Source organism: Mus pahari, chromosome 11, assembly GCF_900095145.1.
Source record: "Mus pahari chromosome 11, PAHARI_EIJ_v1.1, whole genome shotgun sequence".
Classification (NCBI taxonomy): Eukaryota; Metazoa; Chordata; class Mammalia; order Rodentia; family Muridae; genus Mus; species Mus pahari.
Window position 1 is genome coordinate 26,128,250 of NC_034600.1, and position 21,131 is coordinate 26,149,380.

The 21,131-nt window shown below is 43.9% G+C and overlaps 1 protein-coding gene across 6 annotated transcripts in view; it reads right to left on the reverse strand.

Moving 5' to 3' along the window:
* Pde8b (phosphodiesterase 8B) overlaps positions 1-21,131 on the reverse strand; it is a 232,254-nt gene that overhangs the window by 22,521 nt on the left and 188,602 nt on the right. For all 6 annotated transcript variants that reach the window (XM_021208709.1, XM_029543891.1, XM_021208708.2 and 3 more), the window contains 2 exons: positions 5,048-5,090; positions 2,078-2,155 (listed from right to left, as the gene is read on the reverse strand). In XM_021208709.1, the coding sequence (XP_021064368.1) occupies positions 2,078-2,155; positions 5,048-5,090 (121 nt within the window). The remainder of the gene's footprint in view (positions 1-2,077; positions 2,156-5,047; positions 5,091-21,131) is intronic.

The window sequence follows — 21,131 nt, forward strand, 5'->3', positions numbered from 1 at the left end:
TTCTTCTTCTTCTTCTTCTTCTTCTTCTTCTTCTTCTTCTTCTTCTTCTTCTTCTTCTTCTTCTTCTTCTTCTTCTTCTTCTTCTTCTTCTTCTTGAGTAGGTGACTCTTAGATGTGGTTTAAGATTCAAAGGGTAGAAGCCTTCCTTTAAAGGTTTGTCATCATCAACATTTTTAACCTTCTCCGTGGAGCACCCTAGATGTCAGGCCTGTTTGGGAGGGCTGTGCCCAGTCACTCTCAGTAGGGTTCTAGAACTGGGGCTTCAGTCATTGACTGCCTCTGCTCTGCTCCCCAATTCCCACCTTGCCTGTGTGGGACCACAGAGCTGCTTCGAGCATCAGGCCAGCGGGCTCAGGGGTCTAGCATCCTCTCCACTTTGTCCTCAGCCTATCTCATGATACTTGCTCCCTGTCCCTTACTCGCATGTGCCAGGCTGGCCTGCTCTGAAGATCCTGTTTTGTGTCTGAGCTCTGTGCTCATCTCTGTTTAAGCTACTTCTCTGGTTCTCAGTCCTTCTGATGTGATGGGAAGGGCTGGGAAGCCTGTCCTGTCCTCCACTCTACCTTTCCATTTCCCCTCCTAGGTCACACCCCTCCTACAGGCACTGACTGTCCCCTCATCCCTTACAGCTGCCCTTCCACTTGTCAAATTACACTAAGAACTGTGGGTCGGAGTTTGGGTCAGTGGCTCCCTGCTTGCCTTAACTGCATGAGATCCTGGGCTTCATCCTCGGCTTCATCCTCAGCACCACAGGAAAACCAGAAACCACACACACAGAGACACACAGACAGATAGACAGACAGACAGATACAGACACACATACACACAGACAAACACACAGACACACACAGATAGACACACACACAGACACACACACACATAGACACACTCAGAACACACACACACAGACACACACAGAACATACACACAGACACACACAGAACACACACACAGACACACAGACACAGACACATACACACACAGAGAGACAGAGAGAGAGACAGACAGAGAGAAAGACAGAGACACACAGGGTGGGGGGGGAGGGGAAAAGAAAGACAGACTGACTCTGAGACTGGGAGACAGAACTAACCCCAAATAACTGAGTGAAATTTATCAGCCTTCTCTCTGCTCTCCAGTTCAAATCCCTGCAGCCCTCTTTCACCCCATTCTCTTTCCTTCTTGGTTCAGGGGATATGCTCACATTTTCTCTCTTCAACATTCCTCTGTTTCTCTCAAGAGTGCAGCTGCAGATTTGGGCTCAGACCCTCTGGTCTTTTTCTGCACACAGGCAAGCACTCACATTGTATAGCCCTTGGTCAAGCTTCTCTGTAATCACAGAGGCCCCCGCCCAGCCCCCACCCAGCCCCTGCCCCAGCCCCTGCCTCAGCTTCTGCCCCAGCCCCTGCCCCTCCCCCAGCCTCTGCCCAGCCCCCCCCAGCCCCTGCCCCTCCCCCAGCCCCTGCCCAGCCCCACCCAGCCCCTGCCCCTCCCCCAGCCCCTGCCCAGCCCCACCCAGCCCCTGCCTTGGCCTTGTCTTGCATCACAGGAACCAAATGAGACGCACCTGCAGAAGGTGCACCTTCTGTGTCTCCTACTCCCCTGACTCAGAGGAGTGACTTCCCATCGCCCCCAGCACCCACTTGGTTACTGAGGCTTGATTCATTAAACTCACAGAGCATCTCGTGAGCTTGTGACTCATGGTTTCTGGCCTTTCATTAAGGAAAAAGCCAATGGATGTACATTGAGACTGGGAAGCCAGAACGCTGCCTGGCCCTTGCCACCAGCACCCAAGAATGATCATGCCTGGCTACAGAAACTGCATTGCTTGGGTAGTGATGTAGTCTGACACAGGCCGGGCATGAAAGAAGCAGCCTGTGGTCCCCTTAGGGAGAAGAAAAATACCACAGAAGGCTGAGAGAATTTATTTCCTTAAATCCTAAAACGTTTTCAGTTTATTGGAAGAAAAGTCTATTCCAGTTGAAACCTTGGTGTTCCTACCCAGATGAAATGTTTGAGCATGCCCCTCTGTCATTTTCTCCGCGTTGAAAAGGTCAAGGAAACCTGAGAAACTTCTTACCATCGCTGCCTCGAGAAGATATCGATTTCACATCAATGGACTCTTTCCTCCTGCTCTTGTGTCTGAACGAATGAGGCTCTGGGGAGTTCAAAGGAGAGACAGAAGGGGATTGGCTTTCTGTGTACTGTGGTGTGAGCTCACACCTTTGCCCGTATTCCCCAAAGAAAATGAGACTACTTTTTAAGCTCTAGAAAGTAAGTCCAAGAATCAAGAAACTATTTTCTCTGCAAATCAACAGAAATTGATCAGTCATTCTAGTAGGAAAATAGCCTTTATCTTCTGGGACTTCGTTACATTGTGGAAGCAGTGTTTATTGCGGGTTAGTTTCATAACTAAAATATCATCCTGAAAATAAAACTTAAAGGGGATGTTTGGGGGTTCATCTTGACTAAAGGACTACACTCGCCTGGGTAGGGAAGCTCTAGAGAAAGAAAATCCTAGTGAAATTCACAGATACTTGCATTAAGAAGCTAGTTTGGACAAGTTTGGGGGCACTCCCGGGAAGTCAGATGTCTACAGGATCATCTGGCTTCTCTGAGGGTGGGTTTCACCAAGTCACCATATCCTGCAGGTCACGGGAAGGGAAACTCAACCCTGAAACGCTTTGTGGGGCTGACGCCAAAAATCACACATCACCAGTGAGCACCACAGTGTAAAAAAAAAAAAAAAGTCGAGGTAACTGTGTTGGCCTCAGAAAGGTGCACTGTGAGCACATTTGCTTCCTGTGAGTAACTCCTGAGTGAGAAAAAAGTGTAACCATGAGCTAGAAGCACCCCGAAGGAGACCCAAGTTCCAGCAGGAGGGGTGCCTCTCTCAGGTGCCGTTACATCGCCAGATCCAAGCAAAAGAACGGTGATGCACACACAATGCTGCCACAGGAATTACCAGCACACACACACACACACACACACACACACACACACACAAAAACAGTGAGATCGCCCAATATGGAAGAAACCAACTGCAGAGCCAAATTGTGCAGGCTCTGGCTTAGTGTGTCATCTAGTAGCTATATAACCTTGGAGATGTCCTTAACTTCTCTGTGTACCAATATCTATAAAGTGAAGGTAATTAGAGTTTCTCAGAGGCTGTTAAGACCTGTGTTAATCCTGGAGTGGCCCTTAGAAGAGTTCCTGCCACACAGTAGGCCTACAGTTTTTACCTGTTTAGTTACGTCTGTTCATTAGCACAGCACACACACAAAAATGAATCATTACAGATTATTCAAAGCCAGATGCTATTATTCTTCTTGACTTCATCTTATAGAATTATGAGGATCCGTAGCAACTGAACTGGTTATATGTTTGGAGAAGTTAGTCTCCAATGAGGGTCATTTAATTGAGAGAATTCATCATTCATTCTTAACAGAAACCCATAGAATGAATTAGAAAAATCTCAGTCATTAGGGGCTGGAGAGATGGCTCAGAAGTTATAAGCACCAACTACTCTTCCAGAGGTCCTGAGTTCAATTCCCAGCAACCACATGGTGGCTCACAACTTTCTGTAATAGGATTAGATGCCCTCTTCTGGTATGTCTGAAGAGAGTGACAGTGTACTCACATACATAAAATAAATAAATCTTTTTAAAAGGGGGGAGGGCTGGAGTAGAGGATTTGCGGAGAGGAAACTGGGAAAGGGGATAACATTTGAAATGCAAATAAATAAAATAACCAATAAAAAAGTTTCAGTCATAGAAAAGAACTTTGTGACAAAAGGGACTCTGCCTCCCATAAAAATAGTTACTTACTGAGAACCTACGCTGCATCAGATATCATGCTAGGTACTTTAAGTAAAACAATCATTTCATTTAACATTTACATCATTTCTGAAAGCTGCATAGTTTTATTCCCATGGTACCAATGGGAATAATAACGTACAGAAGCTGGAAAAACCAGGTACGTAGGCCAAGGCCAAAGGGTGATAAACGGTGGACCCTATGCATCCCAGGAGGCTGTGAGCTGATGAAGAGTCTGGGAGCATTAGCTGTGTCTCCTATGTGAAAAATCACACTGGGCACACGGGGTTGCCTACTGCAGTTCTTTGGTAGAACCTTCTAAATGTGATATAAATTCACGGAAACACTGGAGGAGAAGGGTGCCTGTGTGTGCATTGCCATTGTGCCACTCAAGGCTGTTCTGGCTTAGGAAATACTAGGAAGGAGAAAGGGGATAGCCTGCAACAGCTCCGCGCATCTCCTTCAGCCAGAATATCAATGGGGCAGGGGTGGCTTATTCACTTTGCAAATGAAATTCTGAAAGAAAGAGCAAATGAATTCTTCAAGTGTTGTCTATCTAACCAAGGAGGACGATTGTGCAACTGACCAGGTCGGACCAGGTGCCCATGTAGAAGCTGACAGTTGGCAGCCATCCTTATAGGAGAAAGCCTCCCAAGGCTTTAGAAATAGATTCCCTGCCTCCATCTCCAGTGGTCGGATAGTCCCAGGTCTTCCACAAGTAGATGTTACCGGCTCTACCTATCATGTTGTAGATAAGGAAACCAAAGATCTGAGTGTTGTTCAGGGTCTAAGGTGGGAGTAAGGAACTGAGATGGGTTGGTGTCCAGCGTATTTTTCACTTGTAAAGCCAGTCACCATGTCCAACTCAGAGAGGGGACAGATATGGGTGACCCATCACTGTGTTCTCAGCTGTGCCCTAGGTGGCCTGCCTCACCCTAGACTCCACTCTGCGCTGGGCTCATCTGCTCTACATAGACTCTAGCCAAGAAAAGAAAACCAAGAAGGGGAGGAATTTATGAGGACAGACCGCCACAAACCTAGGGACAAGATTTGTAAAGGATGCCCATTGCTCCTCTGGCTCTCCAACCCTCCAATGCCAGCACTAAGATTTTAGCCATCCCCAGTCTAGGGTGACAGATGTCATCTTGAACCCCAGGTGTCCCCCCAACCCAGAGAGATGATAAACTGGGTCGACAAGGCACCCCTCAGCAGAGAGTAAAAGCCAAAGCTCTCACCTGTCTGAGAGTTGTCCCCGGAGTCACGATGAATCCGGTGAATCTAGAATCGTTGCAGTTTGGTAAAAAGAGAAAGAAATGTCTGTCATTTGTCTCTTTCAGCAACTTGGTTAAAAAAAAAAAAAAAAAAAAGCCCTGACGGCCTCCAGAAAGCAAGGCGTTGCACAGATTGCGTGAAAAGATGAGACACACACACACACACACACAAACACACACACACTGAGTGTAAGACCACAAATGCTCTAAAGCCTTCAGACACTTGATCAGGAGCCCAAGAGCAGAAAGTGCCCGAGGGAGGGGCTCTCCAGGCAGATTACACCTCCAGCGAGCCCCTTCTTCACAGTCCGTAGAAATGCAGAAAGACAAAGGCCAGAACTCAAATCAAACTTTAATAAGCCAATATGTAACCTGCTCGTTTCAGGCAAGGCTATATTTGTTTTTCCGAAAGCCTGAGTCAAATCTAAGATTTCCGTTTTTGGAACCGTTCCTTAAAGGTTTTTCAAACACTCCTCCATTGCCGACAGAGTCCATTGTTTCCTCACGAGGCCTGAACTTCAGATGCTGTTTAGCACCTGGCTCTTTCTCATTATCGGGTTTGTTTCATGCTAATGATTTGGTGCAGATGTTCAATAGGCATCAGTCAAGGGACCAAAAGAAGTCATCAACACTAGGAAGAGTATACGCGGTTTCTGTTGTACTCTGCATGTCTTGCATGTACAGTTGACTAAGGCACTGCTGGTGGGCACGTGGCCAATCATACTTAGAATCCCACTGTTTCTCTGCTAAATCCAGCTGCTTCCATCCAGGGCTCAGGGCCATCAACCTGTCCAGTGCTCAGTGAAGAGGCAAAGTTAAGTTTATCAAAGCAGGTGAATGCGGGGGGAACTGTCAGTTAAAGACTAGCGTGACTTAGCAACATCAACTATGATGGCCTGAAAGCTCCCTTATTTATGTCAGACACAGGTAAAACAGGCTTCACAGAACCATTGAAGAATCAGGTAGAGTCTGGAGAGATGGCTCCATTGGTGAAGTGGCTGTCCCATGAGGCCTGAGCTCAGATCTCTAGGTTCCATGTAAAAATCTAGGTGTGGTGACATGTATCTGTAATTCCAGTGCTACAGGGTAGAGAGAGGCAAATTCCTACAGCCCACTGGCTGGTTTGGTCCGGCTGAACCGTTAAACTCTAGGTTCACTGAGAGGACTTGACTCAAAAAATGAGGGAGAGAGTGACTGAGGAAGACACCCCATGTTAACCTCTGGCCTCCACGTGTACCTGCATATGAGTCTGCACGCACACACATGTGCACACGCTCACATGATCATGAACATAAACACATGAAAATAGCCAAGGAAATCTGAGCTTCTAGAATTAGACTTCCTACAAGCCCTTCTGCGCGTCCATTTCACTTCCTCACACAACACCAATAATACAAAGCCCACCACGCACCTGTGATGTCTTGGTCATATTAGTCATGGCTCGTGACTCTCACCGCAAAATTACGGTAACTTTTCTTATTTCTTGCATGAGCATCATTCTATATTTTCCTTCTGGAATAAAGACCATTTTCTACAAACCTACTAAGGTCAAATGCACATTTTTTTATATGTTCAATATTAATGTTTCATTCTGTCAATCAGATCTGGCTTAAAAGCTTTTCACACACACACACACACACACACACACACACACACACACACACCCACACCCACACACACATATATATATATATATATATATATATATAAAATCACCTCTATTTTCTCATATATATATACAGAGCCTATGACTTCCCATACCATGGAAAAATAAATGGTAACAAGCCCCACCTCTGCCCCAACTCCCTTTCTCCATTTCTCATAGGCTCACACACAGATCATCAATATGCCTCCCATGACCTACACTGTGGGTCATATGTTCTGTCAGGAGTGGAGCGAGCTCAGCCCTGATTTAGGAGAGGGGTGGTGGAGAGGGGTGGGCCAGGGAGGGAGAACGCAGGCATGTGCCTGTGCCCTGGGATGTCTCTGGACCATCTTTTCCCACATATGCTGTTGTCCTTGGTACTTTGAACTGAATTTGCTGCCTCCACATTAGCATAGTGGCCTCTGCTGGGCTCTGTACCTTCTGCCAGAGCAGTGGCCAGAGGTTCTCCAGGCTTTACAGCCAGAGTCTCCCAGGCTGGGTCAGCCTCTGCACCAGGAGGCTACATTGTGACCCACTTCAGAGGACAACTGGGAGCCCTGCCTCCCATCACATCCTACCAGTCTTAGGTTCTTCATGTAATTCTCTGATGATAACCAACATGCCCCATCTGAGTATCCACAGGTGGCGATAAAAGCCCCACTCAGAACAAGAGTTGATCCCCAAGACCTAAAAGTATCAATGTTTATAACTCGGTAGAAATTTTTCCAAAATGATTAACCCTTAGTGAAACTCACGGAGAATGCAGGCAAGGATTAGGTAGCGCCGTAGTCTCTGATGGGCCTAGGAGCCGCCAGAGACGTGAGCATCTAGGGGTGCTGTGTGCCCCATGACAACAGCTGTTTTGCATGTTAGCTGAGTGCTGGCAGCTTGAAAGCTGGCAGTTGTGGCCTTACAACCCTTCCGGAGAAGCAACCATTTCCTTGGACATGCAGGGCGGGGAGGCTGAGCTGTAAAGTTTGGTATCCTGCCTATGTCACCCCACTGGTCATGCATAGAACTGTAACCACGCTTTCTTCTCTAGTTGGAGAGCCAACCATCTCAGTTACATGTCCCTTCAGCCAAAGCCTCGGAAGTATTGTCCCAGTCCTGGCTTGTCATTGTAGGGCCTGAACATACCTCACCGATCAGCACAGCCTTTCCCCTGAATTCTGGAGAGGTACATACTTGATCATACGTGTGCTTTAGCAAGACCAGGACTCACTGTCCTCAGACCTGTCATTTTCTCTAGAGCACAGTGGTTTTCTTCTTGAACAGCTTTAAATGTTGTGTGCCCCAGTGTAGGGAGGCCTGGGGACAATGGCTGCTACCCCCAGATCCACAGGCTTTAAAAGCAGTGGTTTCTGCAGAGAATTCTACTGTCCTTGGCCTGTGAAACTGCCAGAGCTCAGAGATGTGATTTCTTTTCCCAGAAAGTCCTTGAGGCTGGCAGTGTGTGTGTGTGTGTGTGTGTGTGTGTGTGTGTGTGTGTGTGTGTGCGTGCACTGCAGTATAACTATAAACCTTTAGTTAAAATATTATAGGTTTCTACAACATTTGCTGGCCTGTGCTCCCATGCTTCATTGACTGATGCCTGGTCATGCTTAGCTTTGCATGACGCACCCTTCCTTTCTGAGGGTTTTTTATTTTGCCATGGTCCTAAGGTTAAAGCCAGGTTCTTGGTCATGAAGGGTAAATTCTCTATTACAGGGTTACAGCTTCTGCTTCTAATTATGCTCAACTCTAAGAAATACTACAAACTCCTCTCTCTCTCTCTCTCTCTCTCTCTCTCTCTCTCTCTCTGTGTGTGTGTGTGTGTATGTGTGTGTGTGTGTGTGTGTGTGTGAGAGAGAGAGAGAGAGAGAGAGAGAGAGAGAGAGAGAGATTGATTTCAGGGTCATTTGTTCCTTAGAGAATATTAATTTAAAACCTATCCTTGGTTTACTGTGGTATGAAAGCCCTTAGGTTCACAAAAAAAACCCTGCTTCTTAAACTATGGGTCACAATTGCATACGGAGCCATGGAACTGAATGTGGGAAGCATAAAATGTTTGACAGTTGTAAAAGGCTTCTGAATTCACAGTGACCAAAATTAATTTTGAAGTCAGCACATAATAAATCCAGGATCTCCCAGCAGTGCTGGCCTGGCCTGTACCACACAGCTTCTCTGAAGCCTTGGTTCGGAAGGCTAATGTGTAGTTTTCCCTGTGTGCACTGCCACCCGTGTGCTGACACTAGGCTGCCTGTCACACCTCAACCCGGGTCAGGGCCTGTGTATGGTATGGATTGCTATCAATTTCTGTTCGGATGGAAACATTAATTATAGAAAAAAGGATTTACTATTTTCCTACCATTGTTCCTCAGCATGTAAATATCAATTAGTATCCCTTTGGCCTGTATCGTGTCTGAATGTTTGATTTTTGGAATAAAACATCATGATTTTGTTGTCTTCCTAACAGAGTCGGCTTAGAACAGGCTGGATGGGTCCCCCCTCATTGGTTCCCAGTTCAAAATGCTGTCAACAGTTAACAGGCAGATTCTCTCAGACACCAGCTCAACAGACTCAAGTCTCAGCACATTCTCCACGAGCTCTGGGTGGGGCTAGAACAGGATTTCCTGTGACTTCTGAGATGGCCCCAAGCATACTTCTGGCATTTTGTACTATGAATTTTTGTAAGTTGGTATTTTCAACATTGATAATTATAAAATCAAAATATCAGTCAACACTGGAAAACACTGAAAGTTATCTGTGTTCTGCAGTATCAACTGTTGAGCCAATGTTTAGCCCTTTTTTTTTGCAAAAGGAAACATTGATCCACGTAGTATACAAATTTGCTGTCATCTTTAATATAGTTAAAAATATGCATATATCAAAGAATTGTTTTAAATTCTCTCTGTAAACGTCTGACTTACGCACCTATTTTTCTTTACCCATTGTGGGTAAAATGTTTAAGTGGAAGGGTTTGTAACATTTTCAGACCCATCCTATGGGGGACAGAAACGCTAAATGTCATGAAGCTAGGTAAGTTGCAGTGATACTGAATTTAATAGTTTTTCACATTTTCAGGGATTCCATTAGCTTTATGAATCTCTATCAAGCCCTTCAATAAATAACTTTCTACATTTGAAGACAGATCATCTCCCTTCCTCACCCACCAGAATGGCTAGGAAGAAACTGTCAAGGATAAGCACTTGAAATATTTAAATCTTGGAAGGAGAATAAAATTATACAATCCCGTTGAATGCCAAGTCTGGCACTTTTGTACCCATTTATATAAACATCTCTATGACAAAAATATTACCTTGGTAAGAAAAGACATCTTATCACAAAAGTAACTTGTTCAAGGGTACTCAAAGAAGCCCAGGGCCAAAAACAGCCCAGGGCTCCATTAACAGGAGAATAGGCTGAAAAACAAAAACAAACAAAAAAGCAAAATAACCTCCCCAAACAAACAGGAAGGTGATATTGGTACACACAGCCCAGTCGAGGCTCAGAAAGCTTCCAGTGAGCAAAAGAAGGCCAGACAACAGAGCACAAACTGGGTGACATTCCAGCAAGCCTATTAGTAAACAATGTAGAATAAGGCCTTCTGGGAGCAGGGAGGGACCCTCAAGGGAAGGAACTTTTAAGAGGATAACATTTGATTTTTCTCTTTGCTTTTGATAATATGGGAGTTAGAGATATGTCCTTTAAACTCAAGGGAAAATGTAAGATTGTACATTGTCTACCTTAAAAAGTTATTAAGTTTTAGTTAATATGCATGCTGATAGGACATGCAATAAGCTACACTGATGTGTGCCCAATACTTAATAGTTGGCAAGCATAAAAAAAATAAAAAATAAAAAAGGAGGCCATGAAGGATGGTTTTAGGACCTTAGATGGAATTATAATGGAGTCGCATGCTACCTGTGGGACTGAGGTAGCGAGTGAGTGAATGGGTAGTCACTTACATGCCTTCCAATTGTTTCACTAAGATACTTTTTAAGAATTTAAACTTTACCCCCTTGTCCCATATACATATTTTTTTTTCATGAGAAAGTATTGGGTGGTGCATGCCTTTTATCCTGGCACTCAGTGGTGGGGGAGGCAGAGGCAGGTGGACCTCTGTGAGTTTGAGGCCAGTTTGGTCTACATAGTGAGTTCCAGGACAACCAGGGCTACATAGCAAGACCCTGTCTCAGAGCAGCTACAACAAAATAATAAAATAAAATAGAAACTCCCACTTCCCATTAGCCTTAGGATCACTGCCTATATAACCAATCAGTGAGACTCACCCTTGGGGCCTGGCTCTGGCCAGCTCTCCATGCACTGCGGAGCACAGACATGCTACCTTGAGCTCTCAGGTCTCTGCTGGGAAGTTCTCAATCTGCTCTCTTGGCCTTACCCTGCCCTGAAGGTCTTGTTCATGTGTGACTCCCATCGGGACTATTTTAATACTTCCTTCTCACTTTAGTCCCTCCCGGGGTCGTGAGGTCAAGGCCTTCAGTCATGTGTCTCAGTGGATGTTTCTGAATGACCTAATACATCCTGCGCCCTGGCATCAGGACTAATCTGTCCCCAGCTGCTTGGATGGAGGTTGTACCTAATTTGATTACTACTGTGTACCCAGCGCTAACAACATCTGCAGCTGCGGCATAGTGGCCACTACATATGCGATGGATCCACATGAGACTGAGTTAACTGGGGTCCTTACTCTATACCTGCGATAAAGGCGTTGCTTTTAATGACTTGGCCACCACATTGGTTTTTGCTAATTATGTATAATACTTCTGTCACTAAAGTTACTAGTTTATAAAGTTTCACAGTAAAACAAAGATAAAACAATTTCTTTAAAATGTCATTTTTTTTAAAAGTGAGAAGCGAATACAGAGAACAATATGCTCCTTTTCTCTGATGATGCCAAGTTTGATAAAGGAGACAAATCAAGGCCATCAGATACCGGAGCACATCCTTAGCCCTGCCAGGGGCTCCCTGAGCCACTGGGAGCATCTCCATGACACTCTCAGCCCTGACTGGGCTCCCTGAGCCTCTGACAGCATCTCTGTGACACATTGTACCATGGCTCTCATCATATAATGAACAGCTTTTTAAAAAAAACCTATAAGAGTGCTTACATCTATCCACACATCTCTAATAAAATGGAAAGTGACAACAATTCTCGGTTGCTATCCTTCTTTGGTTCTTTCTTTGCTGGGATAAAACTTGTGGTGAAGCCCACAGAAGCACACTGATTATTGGTTTATTCCTCACGGTCCCCTCAGACTGCTTTCTTATACAATCCAGGACTACATGCCTAGAGATGGCTCCACCCACAATAGGCTGGGCATTCCCACATCAGTCATTAATCAAGAAAATGCCTTCTAGACATACCCCATCCCCAGGCCTATTTCTAGAAATACCACCCAAACTGATAGAAATCAGATTTGACCATGGAAGACCCCCTGAAGATCCTGACTATAGACAGGAGAAAATCAGAAGACCCAAACAAACAGGTGATATATTGCTGGTCCCTCTATTTGGGAGTCATTCTAAAACTGACTATGACATAAAAATGTCTCCAGCCAATACTTCACGCATGGACAGTAAATCTTGTTGGCTCCAGAGTGCTCATGACTTAGATTACATGCTACCATTTCAGATGGCATGAATGGAGACTTACATTGCAGTTTGGTTATATAATCAAACTAGAATATAATATATATAATCAAACAGAAAGATAGATGTCATTCTTTCTCAGAGAGTAGAAAAATCACCCTGCACATTCCATACAAATGTTTTTATAAAACTATCTATTGCTTGTAAAGGTTTATACGTTACAGAATGGAACACATACACACACACACACATACACACACACACAAAGCAGCCCTGAGAAGATCTACCTTCAGGGATGTTGAGATGCCTACACTACCTCAAACTGCCTCAATGCTGTTTCCTCAAAAGACTTGCTTCCAGAACAACTCCAAAGAAAGTGGCTGATCCCAATTCGTCCAGCCTTACAAACTGATCCAGTCAGGACTTCACTTAACCCTGGACTTTCACAGCAACCAGAGACTGGACAACAAATAGCAGCTAGCTTTCTTTTGATGTAACCATTTTCCCAATTTCCTTGGGTCCCCCAAAAGGAATTCTATGTCCAATATTAGCAGGAGGCAATTATAAAAAGCCTGTCATCCTAGTCCCTTAAGATGGGGTGGATATTTTTGGTAATTTTATGAATTATAGATATGTTGTCATTTAAGGGTTACAAATAGTCATGGTCTTGGATTGGGAAGAAATTAAATAGGGAGCTTAGACTCAGGGATTTCTATCCTTCTTTTCCTTTTCTACATCCTTCTTTCTTAGATAAAGCTAAGGGATTTGAGAAGAAAAAGGGGGAATATAGAAATATCATAAAATAATAAGATAAAGGATAGATTACTAATTATACTCTTTAACTTTGAGCTATTGTTATTCTCAATACTATTATTTTGTTACGTTGGTACAAAATGTTGTATATTGCTATAGGTTTAAGGTTTTCACTGGTAAATTTGATAAATTTAGGGTGAATTTTGTTACAATATAATGTATGTATTTTCAACTCGTATATAGGTGCTGTGCCTTGTGGCTCATTTGAAAATGTAAGGTTTCATCCCAGCCCTTTTAGTAGCTGCTATTGCAAACTACTAGAGATGGTTAAGAAATACAAGTTAATAAGACAGTCAAAGTCATGGTCATGTCAGATACTAGTCTAGATCATCAGAGAAATATGCATCCTGGATTGAACAGGTATCTGGAGACCAGCAATATTTGCTTGTTCAGATATGCTATGAATAGATAAATATCCTATGAATAGATGGTCCTCAGAGACATGCAGAATATAGCATTTAAAGATTTTTTTAATTATTAATTTAAGGCTTTTTTTGACATTGAGACATGTCAGTTCCTAGCAGAACCCCATTCGGCTTGGAAGATGATGATGAGCATTGAAGGAGCTGTATTTGGAGATGGCTTCATTTGTGGCAAGCTAGTCACTGAGCAAAGAAAATGCTCTAACTTCATCTGCATATAGAATGCTGTCCAGAAAGGACAAACAACACAGGGGAGTCAACTGCCAAATCTGCCAAGACAGGGTAAGCAAGTGCTTCATAATTCCTGCTTCTCAAAATGTCTGTCAGATACACTGGGCCAGAAGGCTGAAGATAGATGCTCCGACTTTATAGAGGTTATTGGGGACTGTCCAGGCAGTCACCTGACTCAGTAATTTCTATAATTTTTGGAAGTTATGTCCCTGCACTTTCTGCATACTCAGGTAATATTTATTCCTTCTCAGGTCTCTGGTGGGGTTGAAGTCTAGATAGAGTCTCACAATTTGACGTAAGTTATAAAAGATCTAGGGAAATGTTTTAAAGTCTCGGGAGATGTTTTAAGGTTGGTAATTACAAATTATGAAAGTTAGAGGATTTAAATGCTTGAATACAAAAAACATGGTTTAGATATAGAACTCTAAACTTGAAACGAAGGATACGATAGAGAATATAGTACTTTCTCCTGAGTTGCCAAATACAAACAGACTGGACTTTTGAATGTAACTCTTACCTAACCCTTTTCATTATTTTTCATACTGTATGTTGTTTATTATTATTGTAAGAGAAATAGCCTTTTTATTTAGACAAACAAGGGGAAATTGTCTATTGCTATATATTGTAATGCTAAAGCTTGTACCCCATGGTCTAGTTTAGCACGCTACTCAAGAAGAGTGAATTTTCATGCATACCAGCTTTTGTTGTGCAATCCTTGTTCCTTAATTTAAAACTATTGGTTGAGCAGCCCAACCTGTAGCTGGGCATGAGAGAGGTAGGCAAGGCTTCCGTTCCCAGGCTAGGCTTCTGAGATAGAGACTAAGAGGGAGAGAGGGAGGAGAAGGCTCATGCCATGGGGTATGTGGGTCATGAGCACATGGTCATGAGAGCTGGCCTGCTGGGGTAGGAGAGGCTGACATGGAACTTGGCAAGTAATGTCTCAGGATTATGGACGGGAAGGTAGAAAAAACCAGCACAAAGGATTGATATCTGCCCAGCTCCGGTGCTTTAAAGCTTATGATAAAATATAAATGTCTTTTATTTGGGAACTACATGGTCTAAGGTGGGGAAGAAACTCCAAATAATATTTACCGCAACATTAATCTGATGGGGAAACCAACTGATGGAGGCACCAATCTAATGGATGCAATGTTTCACTTGAGGGTCTCTCTTCCCAGGTGGCCCTAGTTTTTGTCACACCGATGAAAAATAACCAGCACAGCCATTTAAAAGAATGCTTGCTTTGAAAAAGAGACGTTTTGAACACCGTTTCAAATTCAGATTTACTTGTACTATCAATTTTTTTTCTGTTTCTTCTGCCCCACAAATATTACAAAAAGCAGTAAATAGAAGGTTAGCATGAACAAAGATACTATCTGTTTAAATAATCAGGGCAACTCACAGAGCTGACATGCTAAACATTTTTTTAATACTCAGTGGTCTTCATTTACTACAAACTAGGGCCTGGCATGGATGTGTCAGAACTCTGATTAACCGAGCTCGAGTGCTGGGTGCAGAGGTCCGACAGGAACCAGGTCTCTGGAGACCCTCCCTCTTTTGTGTACATGGAACGAAATGACAGTTGATGGCATCGTGTAGATATCTTTGATCATCTTTCTTCAGTGAAAATACCTCGTGATAGGCATTTTCTCAAAAAAACAAAAAAACAAAAAACAAAACAAAAAAACAAAAAACAAAAGACTCTGATGTGCAGATCAAAGGTCTTTTTGCAGTCTACTGGAGTTTCAAAACCCACTTGCAGATTCACTTCTTAAAACCCACTCCAGTGCAGCCTTGGACCACTGAACAGGACACCCAATCAGCATTGAGGAGCCCAGCTCCTGTGGCCACAGCTCATTCACTTTCATGTATTCTGAGCTGCATCTGGGCAATTGACAACACCAGGGCAGAGTGTTTTGGATGCACTGATGCAGATCCTGGGGTTGGGGTTGGGGTAGGGGTGGGGTGAGGATGGGGGTGGGGAGGGGTGAGGGGGGTTGGGGTGAGGGGGGGCAGGAGGGGGCAGGCCTCCTCCCTGCAGTAACAACTGTGAACCTAACAGGAAGTGTGACAGTATCTCTTCATTTTTATCTGAACAACATTTACAATGTTACTCATGTCAGAGCAGTGCGCAGTGGTCCGATATGGATGAAAAGGCATGTGAATATTTAAGTTGACACAGATTCAAAAGACAAAGCCCAAGCTGTCTTCCCAGGTAAACGCCAGCCCGGTACAGGGTTCCTCTCCCCTGCTGTCCAGTATTTTCGTGGGAAAATTGAGGTATCACTTCCTTTGCAATGCCAAGCTTCATATCCAGATACTGTAAGTGTCCTTCTGCCAAATGTCCCTGACCTGCCAGACTCGTGGCCATTGGCTCTATAGTCTGCATCCACTTGGAAGAGTCTTTACACAGGTATGTTTTCATGGTTTGTCTCAGTGAAATCATTAAAAAAAAAAATTATTCACTTTAGGAGCTACAAAGATGGCTCAACGGTTAAGAGCACTGACTGTTCTTCCAGAGGTCCCAAGTTCAATTCCCAGCAACCACATGGTGGCTCACAACCATCTGTAATGGGATCTGATGCCCTCTTCTGGTGTGTCTGAAGAGGACAGTTGTACACACGCATGTGAAATAAGTGAATCTTTAAAACCTTTCTATTTTAACTGTATGTATGCAGATGGCTAGCTTATGCAAGTGGTGTGCTGGACATCCAAAAGAAGGTGTAGCCTCTTAGCACTGGCGTTACGAGAGTCAGCCACCTGATGTGGGCACTAGGGACTGAACTCGGTCTTCTGGAAGCACAGTAAGCAGTTGTAACGGCTCAGCCATTTCTCCAGTCCCAATAATATATATATATATATATATATATATATATATATATATATATATATATATATATGTATACACACACACACACACACATACTTTGCTCATTCAAAATGTGTACTACACTGTCCCTACCCAAGAGCCGCTAAGTCAAGTTTACCGGCTTAGAGAGTCCAAGGTGTTCAAGGCTTTATGAGCCTCATTTGAGGTGGAGCTACAGGCCTGGCTACCCTGTGTAACAGGGGACACAATCATTGCTCAGGGTGTGGCCAGCCTACCAGCAGCATTACCATCTACCAACAGCCTCTCTCCAGGTGGTTCATTCACCATTAGCATTTGAGATACACTAGTAAAGTAGAAAAATGATAGGTTTGGGGTGTCTGTGTTTGCAGTTTGGGGGACAGAGCCCAAGAAACTTAAATATACTAGGCAAGAGCTAGTCCCCTGAGCTGTCCCCTCAGCTGGAGCCTAACTTTGGCAACACGTGTTCTGATCTCTCCCTCTGTAGCTGTACAACTGAGGGGCTGAGTCTGCTCCCCCATGGCGTAAGCAACAGCACCTACCCTATCAGGCAGTTATTCAGGGGATACAGTTACTCAGGCAGCAGGATACATTGAGAGACACAGGGTTTTGATATGCTAATTGTCACATAAAATGCTGGAGAAGGCAGTGTGGAGAAACCCTGATTATTAAGGTACTAGTCTTTGGTGACAAGATAGCGCCTCTGAGCTTGGAGCGAAGTGGAGGCCTCCCTTTACCAGCAGGGCTTCCCCTTCTCTGATCTTGCTGGGGATCCCCACTCCCTAAACCCTCTCCATGGGGAAGGTTATACCTAGCCAGCCCTGGCAGACCTACAAACTTCCTTTTCTCCCAACAAGCAGGATTTCTGGAAGGCCTCTCCATACTAAAGAGGCATTCACAGACCTTTAGACTCCACCAATGATTTTCATTTATCCTGAAAACGCCTCCCCATGCTCCAAAGTCCATATACAGCCCGGGTCCACCTCAATAAAGTGTACACATACAAGCCCACCCTGAATAAAGGGATGCACACAGGTGACAACTGTCTCAGAGAACTGTTTCACTGAAGACCGGAGTCTCACACCGCAGAGCCCTACCTGTTCCATCCTGTTCTTACTCATCCCACCAGCCTGACGTACAGCAGCCTGTGGACACCGTGAGAAGGAGAAACTGGAGGAAGCAGAACCACACCTGAGGACCTGTACCCCGATGTATACATCACAGAGAGTCCCACAGGATGCTGTCTGCAAGCAGGAGAGCAAAGGGCTCAACGGTATCAGTGCAGGGTGTAAACCACTAGGAATCTGCCACACCACCTTCCAGGAGGATGAGGATGAACCTGCTGCTCAGGAGAATACCTTCTCTGCCTTCTAGTTCTACAGGGGCCTCAGTCCCTTGGCTGGTGCTCGCCCACCTGCAGTGTGGATCAATCCTTCTCTCTCAGTTTCCTGACTCAGATCCCATCTCTGTGCGAACTACCCTCCCAGACAGACAGATGTACCCAGAAGGAGCTGGTCAGGTATTCTTTAACTCAGACAGTTGAGGCTGGGATAAGTCAGGATGTGTGAAGTACCTGAGAGGTGAGCTCAGATGCAGAGGCCCCACTCCATCCTTTCCGACCCATTGATGAAGCTGAAACTTCATTTCTGAGCAATCCCAGGCCCCTCGATCTGGCCCACAGGACGGTAGGGTGACATCAGCCTCTCTGGCTTTCTCTTTCATACCTGGATTCTCTTTCTGAGTTGGTGACAGTGTATTACCTATGACTTCATTTCCCCTGAAGTTCAGAGTTGAGCTCAGGTGGGGTGGTTTCCTGAGGGGCATATACACAGCAGCATACTTGGGGGTCTTCCCATTCCTGCTGCTGTTATGATCAGGTCCCTTCTTGGCTCAGTGACAAGAAGAAATTATGTATAACAAACAGACTTAGTAAGAAATTTCTTTCTGCCTAATGTTTTGATCTTAAATAATGGTCAATGCTAATAGAGACTTTTGGCGAACAAAGTATAAGCTCATGTGCCTGCTAGATTTGGTCAAGAGAATGGGGGTGATTGCAAGGATCTAATGCTCTCCCAGCCCTGATATAGGGGTCTCAACAGATGACTCACCAAACTTCTTAATGACACCAGGGCTTCATCTCACTCTGATGAACACATGCTAGAAGTGAGCCTGCAGACCAGTGCTTGATAAATCAGGTCTCTGGATAGCCAGTGAATAGGCAGAGCCAGCGCTCAGAAGTGAGGAAGCCATAAGACAATAGCATGAGACAATCTTGTTATTCTGTGATCTGAGGTTCTGACAACATCCTTCATCAGAATTCCTGTTTACATCTTGTAAATAATCATTCCCAGAGTCAAAAGGCATGTCTAATTATCCCCCATCTTCTAATTTAACTCAGAAAATTTTACTGGGCTCAAGAAGAAAAGATGGTTATGTCCTATTTACTGTCAACTAGGAGACAAAACCAAGTGGTGCCCCTATGAGTTCATTCATTCAGGAAGGGTTTGTTGAGCATATACTTTGTGCTAGGCATTGCATTGAGGGTGGCAGAGAACATGTGGCTCCCCATGGGCAAGGAACCAAGAGTGGACTGGAAGGACCCCCAATCTTGATGCTCGGTAAAACTGAACCACACATTTAGCCATTTTCTCCTTGGAATGCTGCAGCCATTCCTCCTCAGTCAGAGGGCCTACCCTAGAAGTGAAAAATGCTTGGGCATGCTAACAGCTCATCCAATGTGCTCTTGAAATGTTCCACTAGAAATGGAGGCATGTGAGGGGTCAGACAGCACTCCCCAAAGGGGGAGGGGAATGTGAATGAAGCATCATTTATAATTTCTAGATAGCATGTTGATCCCACACGACCTAGATAGCTTTCTACTCTCTATAAACACATCACTAGGCATAAACAAAAATCTTGTTGGAATTTGGGGCATCAGAATGACAGGGACAAAAATGGAAGGCAGCCCAATCAGATGGCATTCTGACTCTATGTTCCTATTTTTAAATCTGAACTTTTCAGGTTTGCAGACAGTGGTGCTATTGTGCTGAAGATATGCCATTCAGAGGATTCCATTCAGAATTCTTGCCCCAAAACGGAAATGGCATACTTCATGTTATAGCTATCCAGGTACCACTTTATTTGGGACCACTGGGCTGGGACACCTGTCTGCTCTGACAGTGCTTACTAGGGCTATGCGTACTGAGCCTTCATCCCTAGAGGTCTCCATGAGACATGCCCTCTACACAAGAGAGAAGACAGTGAATACAAATCCAGGGGACTGTTCACCACCCTACAACAAAACTACCAGCAGAGGGACCCAGCATCTAATCCTCACATATGTGGCAGTGTTTCTTGAAGGGTTGCTGGGAAGATTGGCTGTGCCTTTTGGTAACAGCTTTAGTGTCTAAAATGTCATATTACTATGCAACTTCTTAAGAATTAGAGACCCCAGGGTGGAGAGAATATGTGTGAGAGTATATGGCACATGACACCTCCGGGCAGCTTGTGATCCTACTGACATGTCACGGAGGGAGGAGGCCAAGGCTGAATGGTTACAGCATTTGCTCACATGCACAAAACTAGCCAGAGAGCATGAAGAACAGAGCAAATGTGCAGAATGCCTCTTCCCCAATCTTCAGTGCTCAGAAATAGCACTTGATATTTTTCCTCTTAATTTATGTAAAACATGTATGTTTAAGGAAAAAATAATTACATTGTCTGGTGAAGTTATATACACACACACACACACACACACACACACATATTAATGGATAGGTATATAGGCAACACAAAGGCTTTGTGTTCCACATGATCTGGTTAGACTATTAAGAACACTGCTGGAAGTTAAAGCTGTATATGGTAATCCTAGGTAATTCTTAATAATTCTGCATTACTAAAAATAACAGATGTAACCAAAAATCCAAGAGACTAAAGAATGCCATTTTAAAAATTGTTCAAATAATGTAAAATAAAGTCTATATAAAGGAATAGAAAAGTACAAACAAAAGAAGAATACACAAAAAAAAAAATAGTAAAATGGCCGACTTGTTCCCGACTACACTGATAATTGCATTAAATTTTAATGAGCCAAAGACTCCAGTTAAAATGGATAGACTTATCAGAACTGATAAAACATCAGAATCCAGCATGCTTTGAAAGTATAGGGATGGAAAAGGTGATGTAAACAAATATGCTGAAGATTTCTAGAGTGGCTGGTTTAATATCAAATAAAGTGGATTATAAGATAAAGTACCACTAGATATTAAGAATAACATTTACAATGATAAAATAATTAATTAATCAGAAATAGATAACCATACTAAATGTGGTGCTCATAAATGAAGCCCTTAGAAACAAAGCCTTGAAATACATCCAATAACAAGTACAGGAATTATATGAAGAAATAGACAATATCTTAACATTCCTCTTTTATCATTTGTTAGAATTAGAAAAGAATCAGCAAAAAAAAAATAGGTGATATGAAGAATATGGTAA